Raw genomic sequence first — 8,399 nt, 5'->3', positions numbered from 1 at the left:
CTCCTGAAAGAACAAGCAGATTAGAATAGTAGTTATTCAAATAATGAACCTATAAAGTTTTGCAGTTGGGCTGCATTGCTGTAGCCCACAACAAAATAAAAAGCATAAATATATACATACCAATTCCTCTTGTGCCTTCTTTTTTCTGTTCATCATCTGTAAAATTCAGAGTAAATTTGAAACATATTGACAATGTTATAGAAAAACTGTTACAAATAAAGCATACATCAGCTTTATCTTCCTGCATAAAGTTGGCATATCTTCAAAGACATTTTAAATTGCTTTGAGTTATTTCTTTAAATAGTGGCTCACAAGTTAAAGCTAACAGTAGCTTAATAGCTTCACAAATACTAACACTGGAGAATGAGCCAGAGGACTAAACCAGAATTTAGTGTCAAATCAAAACAAGTAACTAGTTTCATAAATCTTACCTGGGCAATTTGCAGAGTTTTTTTTTCATCGTCTAATTCAGCTTTCACGGTTCTCTCCTTGTCGTATCTCTCAGCACACCGATTGTGGTGCTACCGCAGTGTTGAAGCATGCATTTAATGCAACATTAGTTGAAGGTGAGACTCAAGCTCCAGGTGTTAGATATTGTTTTGATTGCCACCCACTTCTAAGCTGCCCTGTCTGTGCCCTTTTAGAGACACAGGCAGTATTGCATGAATTCAGCTTAAGCAGTATTTAATCAGAGCATGATACTTTATTTTATTGCATTTTTGCATGCATATGATAAAATAAATGTAGATAATGGCCAATCACAAAATTTCCCAGCCTTAGCCAATCAGAAAATTGGATTGTGTCTCCTCCCTGTAAATCAAATTTTGACTGCACCACCGGATAGGGGGCAAAAGAGCACAAGCTGGCTCTGTATGTGGACATCTTCTGAAATTTAGACAGATCATTCTTTAGGATGAAAGGAGCCTATCCTAGCATTTTCCTTGTGTGGGCCACCCAAAAGATCCACACAAGAAGAAATGTCCACACAAGAAAGGTGTTCCGTCAGGGATTGGTTCGCACAAGTATATAAAGACAAACCCACCCACACACACACACACACACAAATGACAAAATCACACATGCAGACCACATTAAGAAGAAAATTGTCTCTTCTACTTTGGAGACCAGTTAAAATTCAAGTCATCTTTACAAAAAAGGAACCTGATGTTTTGGTGAAACTATGGTTGTAAAATCTGTGTTTTATCACAGTGTGTTAATTACATCTTTTATTATCTAACATACTGTACAACAAAGCAAGAAAGTCGGTTATTATCAAGTTCAAGTTTAATTAATGTGTGATTCCAGCATATAACATACATTTGTCCAAACTTAATAAAACTAATTTATAATAATCCCTAATAACCACATCAATAGAATATGTTAATAGAGTAAAAAACAAAATCTAAATGCAGCAGGCTCTGTGACATTAGAGGTGCACGTTCTATTTGTTTTTGATCCTATAGAATGGTATGTCCTGCCTGATGGCTGGAGGACAAACAGCCCATGAGAAGGATGTGATGAGTCTTCCACAGTACTGAGGGCCTTTTTCCTGTGCCTGTCCCTGTAAATGTCAGTTGAGGGGGAGTGAGAACCCATGATGATTTCTGCCATCCTCACAACATGCTGCAATTGCTTCCAACTACTATTGTTGAGATTCTCTCAACAGTGCCACGGTAGAAGGTGGTAAGGATTGAGGCGTTCTCTCTCTCCTCAATCTCCTGAGAAAATGCATTAAAATTTTTAGGGCTGCATGTGATTTGCACCTTCATGAATTTGCATCCTTGTGAAAGTGGCGTAAGATTTCTGCTCTACTTTTTTGTAGTTTTTTATAATTGTGCATCCCTGTTTTCTAAGTAATTAAAGAAATATCATTTTGAGTTATAGGTTTCAGAGCTGTCAACACCTTATGCTATTTAGCCACTCAAGGAAGCTGTATTTCAGGCCAGGCCATTAGACACTTTACTGTCCTCAGTGATTAAACACTTCTTATACAAGGCTGATTTGCATTACTGTTGCATTAAGCTAGACGGATAAAATTAGTTGCTACAGTTTGAAGCCACTCTCCTGTTATTTTAACCTCGGTTTTATCTTTGTTTGACCTGTAAAATAGTTTGCTGCGGCCTCCCCTTGTTATATCAACATAGCCTCCTAGCATGTATTGAGATGCTTATATAGATAACAGGGCTTTTGTACCTTGTGTTGTCTGCCTGCAGCACTGATGGTGCTATTCTTCCCTTCCTTCTCATATGCTGTGTCTCTTCAGCTTCACCTAATTACAACCATCTGTCAAGTGTAAAGGTAATAAACCGCAGTGCTCTACATACAACAAATTAGTATGGCTAGGTATTAGCATTGAATGTCACAGTAAGAAATCACAGTGATGGATTGTAGGAATTAGAGGCTGGGTGCCAGCACAGAGCTGTGAGGCTCTACTTTATTGTAGTTCTTGAAGGTCATTCTTCATGTGTAGCCAGTATGTCTTCCACATTCAGAATGGGATGTGGCTGTACAGGAAGACATGAGGTGTAGTGTGTATGTGTTTAGTAATGTATCTATGAAACTTTGACCTCCCATTCACATAATCTGTGTATATGCAGTGTTATGTACAGAGCAGTGGGGAAGAGCACCAATGTCTGACAGCAGTTATTTGCTATTTCTTACTTTTAAATAACAATAACAATAATAATAATAATAAGTCATCTATATGGATACCAATGTTTTTTCTTTTAGAAGAGATTATGTAATTTTCTTCATGTGAGTTTCCCTGCTCAGGAAAGAATCACAGTAACATGTAGGGGCTATCACAGCCACATAAACTTAGTTTCCCATGATCCTCCATTTATCAGCTTCCTACTACCTGGGACATGTTCTTTGTATTTGGATTAACAGGTTAGCTGGATAATACTGTTGATGATTTCACATGATCTCGGATCTATTGGTTCTTCGAAAGTCTTGTAGGATTTGTTGTCATGACACCATGTCCATAATCTCAAACCTGCTTGGGAGCAGGCTTGTTTTCAGGCTTATTCAATGTAATACCAGTTTGCAGCATATTCTTGTACATTCCTTTCACCTTTTCCCAGATGCTCATTTTGCTTATACTCGCTTTGAATATAATGCAGATATTATACCAATTATGCTGTCATATCAAAGCAGTGGACATGGGTCTATATTATGATGGTACTCTGTGAGAGGCTTGGTATTGCACCTACACATAATTTGGTCCAGTGCTTTCTAAGTTAGACTTTTTGATTTCAGTCAACTTCTGCAATCACTTTCCATGAAGTACTGTCTTGTATCCTATCTCACTTCTCCCCCAGACAGCTTCCTTGCTCCCTAGAGCAGAAATATGAGCTTTGGGATGTCCTTCAAGATGTCAGACTGCAGCAACTTTCAGGTCAAGCAAGGTTCGTTGAATGATAAAATGAGTGAATATAGATTTACTACTGGATTCAAGGATGAACTGGTTAGATTTTAGTGGTCAAAGGCCAAGATCCCTGTGACCTCACGCGCTCTTCCCATTCTCATGAATGCCATATCTCAGGAAAGTCAGGAATTCATCAAAATCGACACATTCCTTCAAAGTCTTCACTACATATATTATGTTAGTCCGGACAGACATGCATGTAAACTGCAATTTGACTGGCTGGCAGAGAGAAAATTTAAAACAGATTGATTGTTGCCAATCCAGTCCAGATTTCACATAACAACAAAAAGGTAGCTTGTTTCGATTTAGTATTTCCTCAGTAACTAGAGGAGTTCCTGACTGTAACCATTCCAGACACTGTAATGTGGGCAGATGGGATAATTCTATTTGCCCACATAAAATCTTGCAAGTGCAGTTTAAATTGGACCTGTTATTTCTTATTACTTACACTGTTCAAATGAAACAGTGCTCACTGTGCATGATGGTGATTGTCCTCTCCTTTCTTTCCCTCTCACATTACAAGACACACATTTACACAGAAGTTATATCAGGGTTAACTCATAGTATCATTTAGTGCAGTAGTCATAATGTTTGTCTTGCAATAAGGTTTAAGGGAGAATCATTTTGCTCCAAACCAAACTCAGTTGTTACACCAGAAAGTAGATAGATGAAAATCAAGGTGAGAGAGGGAGAGAACGACTAGGCAAATGAAGTAAGGCTGAAACTGCAGAAGGTAAATCCACACAACAACATGCTGTTCCAAGACATTTCATGTAAAAACTGACACAGCTTGGCTTAGCTTTACCTCATACACTGGATTCTCAGTACAAAACAATTTGGTATTTGAGATCCAAGAAAGAGTGAGTTATTTTAAGGGGTCCGACAGACGGGAGAGCCAGAAAGGAACAGACAAAACAATCTGAACAGGTAAAAACAGAATAAGATTAAAATAGACTAGAGACTAACACTGTAATGCAAGTAGGTGGGTGATAATAATAATATTTGTTTAAAAGTACATGAAGGTGCATTCATGGATATAAAAAAAAATTACATGTATGATGAACATATGTATAATTTGTCTTGTTAAAGGAGAGTCATTGTACAGTGTGATGGCAGTCAGCTGGAAAGGCAACCTGTAGTGTTCTCGGCCAGAGTGGAGCTGACACAGTCTGACTGAAAGTGCTCCTCTGTGTGACCAGTAGGTCATTAAGGGGGTGTGAGGTGTTCTCCATAATGTTCAACAGTTTGTGAAGCATCCTCCTCTTCACAACCAACTCCAGAGGCACCAGTGAATTCTCCAGCACAGACCCAGCCTTCACTGTTGGAATTTACCGACCTGTATCAGAACGTGTAGTCCTTGATCTGGGTTCTGGTTTTGGTTCCACTGCTTAAAGGTAAAACGGGGACTTCAGTGAGATGTCACATTTCTACACGCTTGTCTTCTGCTTGATTGACAGCTGTTTGATATACTGCTCGTACAGATTTTGTTTCACACATGATTAACAAACATTGTGGTCTTTAACTCGACACTCGCTGCTTAGCTGTGTAGAAAGAAGCTCAATCCCGCCCTCATGTAAACAGTGACCAACACGCGGAAAAATACAGTGGAAAAGCAGAGAACGGACCACATCAGCCCTTCAAGTTCCACCAGTTTATGGATATGAGAAGCTACAGGTTACATCTCGTTACATTCCTGTTTGGTCAGTTTGCTGGTGTCACTGCCTTCGATGCTGCTGCTCCAGCAGATAGGAGCAAAGAATATTACACTGATCACAACGGACTGGTAAGCGATTATACTGTACTTCTAGCTGCACACATTAAAGGACCTGAGCTTGTCAGGAAGTAGAGTCTGCCCACTCCCTTCCTCTGCACACTTTCTGTGTTACACTTCCAGTTCAGTCTGTTGCCAAGGTGGACTCCAGTGAATTTGCATCTCTGTGTTATGTGCAGAGCTCAGACCCAACCATTAAATTCAGCATTTATTTTCTTCTCATTCACAACAATTCACTACAGTCAACGTATCAAGCACCAAAAGGATTTAGTGGGTAAATGGCAAGTTGACCATGGGGAAAGTAAATACTTTGGATTATGGAGTTTGTGTTTTTCTTGGACTACAGATGATAAATTGCTTGTACTCTCTCCATTACTGGTGAATTTTGTTGCATGTACGGAGCATTGTTGTCTTACAACCTCTTCTCCACTCTGCTGTGTGCCAATGCGTGAGTACCACTCCCTTCCCTTCTCCCTTGACCTAGAGAGCAGAGAAGCAGAGCTTGCAGTCGTAAAGTGGTGTGTTGTATGGGAGTACTTTTATGAGTACAAGCACTATAGGGCCGTACCGGACCCAATACTGGTGTTAGTGTCTCCCTATTATATATATAAAATCATATCACCCAAACGTACCTCTATTTATTATGGTGTAGTCACTGATAAAACCAGGTTTATATGATGGATTTCCATTGCTTTGACAACAGGTGTTTGAAACACCTCTGCCAGAAGTGTATTCATTTGTCAGAGGAAAACTATGGGGAAAAAAAAACAATATGTTGCTGTTTTAGTGTGCATCTTATACTGGTTTAATTGCTCGTCTTTCCATTTTATTGGCGTGTCCTGCTGAGTTTCTATAGGAGTATAAATGGTGTAACTTTAAACGTGTCTGACTTAAATCCACACTCTGACATCTTTGTTCAGCCTACCTCCCTAACAATGTGCAAATGCCGTCCTCAACTTCATGCCCTCTCTGCTTCCTGAAATGCAGGAAATTGTGGGTTTTGTTTTGTTTTTGTCTACTTCAGGTTGTAGAAAGAGAGAGAAAACTGGGGAGGTCAGCAGAGAATGAGTAGAGTTATTTGCACCTGATGTGTTTCAGATGTTTATGTGAGTGCACTGACGAGTGTGTATACCTCACTACAGTAACAGTCAAGCAGTGTGTAGCATTATTCACCCACCTTCCGATCTCCTTCACTGCTCTTTGCTTCTTCCCACACAAATCCATCATTTAACAGTGTGTGTCGCTTCCTCGTACATTAAACAGTATGTGTTACTATGGTTGTGGGGGACAAATTTTAGTTCAAAACCTTCGTTGTGATGACATTTTGGTCGACACTCACACTTTCAAAGAGCTTTATGAAGGTTATGACTTGGTTTTATGGTTCAGGGTAAAATCAGGTTAGGTGAAGGGTCGGGGGTAAGCATTTAGTTGCGATGGGTAAGGGACTAGGGCGCTGAGTGTAATAGCAACTAAGACCAACAGATGTGTGCTAGTGTTCATTGAGGCTCCTCAAGTGGCTCTTCAACACAGAAAGACAGTAGGGATGCTCCGATCCGATATTCGTATCAGGTATCGGCGTCGATATGAAATAAAAATCTAGATCGGGTATCGATGACAACTGCCCCGATCTGAGAAAAAACTTTTGCTAGGCAAGTTAACGTTGCGATGAGACTGCGCAGCATGTTGCAGCTTGCACACGTGGTGTGCTCAGTCCTCATGTGATCAGGCTAACAGCATGGAGCGAGGCAGAACATCCACGATCTGGAGATACTTTGTGACAGAAACACCAATAAGTCCCGTCGCTGTTTGTAATATATGCAAGGTTAACGTTTCGAGGGGTGGTGGTAAAAGTCGAATTACAACACTACAAATTTAATAAAGCATCTACAGAGATTTCATCCAAATGAGCACACAGAGTTCAACGAGCAGAACAAACAAAAGCGAGATGGAACGAAGCAACTAACTTTGGAAGAGGGTGTTGATCTCCTTAGGCCACACCCTCCCTCGTTACACTAAAACACATCACCTGATATGCATTAAGTCCAATAAGCGTTCAAGTTTATACTGCTTGGAGTTGGAAATTATGGATAAAATGATGATATGGTCAAAATACTCACTTGCCTAATAATTGTGCACACTGTGTAGACTCAAACAAACTCACCTATGGTTTGAATATAAATAGTATTTTGGCTTGCATTGGGAGTCTTGCGGTAAGGGTCTCTGTAGAAGCTCTCAAAGTCTTGAGGTTCCTCGGGGTGAGCAGGGATCCAGTCTGAGTCAGAGTGAACTGTGATGGGTTGGAAAAGGGAGCCCGGTGACCCTTGGTGGAATCCATATTCCAGAAGTCGCCTTTCTTCTTTTGTGTACTTGCTGTAAAGTTTAGCCAAGTCCTGACGACCAGAGACCAAAGCTGACTGGAGTGTCTCCACGGAATGTTGGATAACCTTCATCTGTCGGGGGGACGTAATCATAACAGTCAGGGTGAAACTGGTAACATGATTTTACTATCACATGCAGATGTTTTTAAATTTGTTCCTTGTTTGTAGGGATGCTCCGATCCGATATTCGTATTGGGTATCGGCATCGATATGAAATAAAATTCTAGATCGGGTATCGACGACAACTGCCCCGATCCGAGAAAAAAACCTTTGCTAGGCAAGTTAACGCTGCGCTGAGATTGCGCAGCATGTTGCATATTGCACACGTGGTGTGCTCAGTCCTCATGTGTTCAAGCTAACAGCATGGAGCGAGGTAGAACATCCGCGATCTGGAGATACTTTGTGACAGAAACGCCAATAAGTCCCGTCGCTCAAAGTGCCATGCTAAATGCAACAAACTTTCCTATCAGCTGCTTTTGCACTGGATGTGACATTCCTTGCACTTTAATTTTGAAAGTCAAGCACAAGCTAGTGAAGTTGTGTTATTCCGCTGCTTTTGGATGTCAAATTACTCTTTGCACTCTGGTTCTGCTTTAATAAATTTAATAATGAATAATTTGTGAGCTTATTTTCTTTTACAATGCTATGACATTGTTCATGTAGAGCCCAATGCATTGCACAGGGATGCATACAGTTAATTAGGTAATTCAGCACTTTATAAAAATTTTACTTGGGTATCGGATCGGTACTCTGTATCGCCCAATACTGAATCCCAGGTATCGGAATTGGTATCGGAAGCAAAAAAAGGTGGATCGGAGGATCC

The 8,399-nt window shown here is 40.3% G+C and overlaps 1 protein-coding gene across 3 annotated transcripts in view; it reads left to right on the top strand.

Annotated features, from left to right (window-relative positions):
* ccny (cyclin Y) overlaps positions 1–8,399 on the top strand; it is a 28,171-nt gene that overhangs the window by 7,007 nt on the left and 12,765 nt on the right. Inside the window, exon 1 of one of the 3 annotated variants that reach the window (XM_020608952.1) lies at positions 3,345–3,407. The exons of the other annotated variants lie outside the window; for them this stretch is intronic. Coding sequence (XP_020464608.1) covers positions 3,350–3,407 — 58 coding nt within the window. The 5' untranslated portion in view covers positions 3,345–3,349. Of the gene's footprint in view, positions 1–3,344; positions 3,408–8,399 lie in introns of those variants that run through there. 3 annotated transcript variants of the gene reach the window in all.

Source organism: Monopterus albus, unplaced genomic scaffold (genome assembly GCF_001952655.1).
Source record: "Monopterus albus unplaced genomic scaffold, M_albus_1.0 scaffold96.1, whole genome shotgun sequence".
In the NCBI taxonomy this organism is placed as follows: Eukaryota; Metazoa; Chordata; class Actinopteri; order Synbranchiformes; family Synbranchidae; genus Monopterus; species Monopterus albus.
Note: the sequence above shows the minus strand (reverse complement) of the source record. Positions and strands in the feature narration are given on the sequence as shown.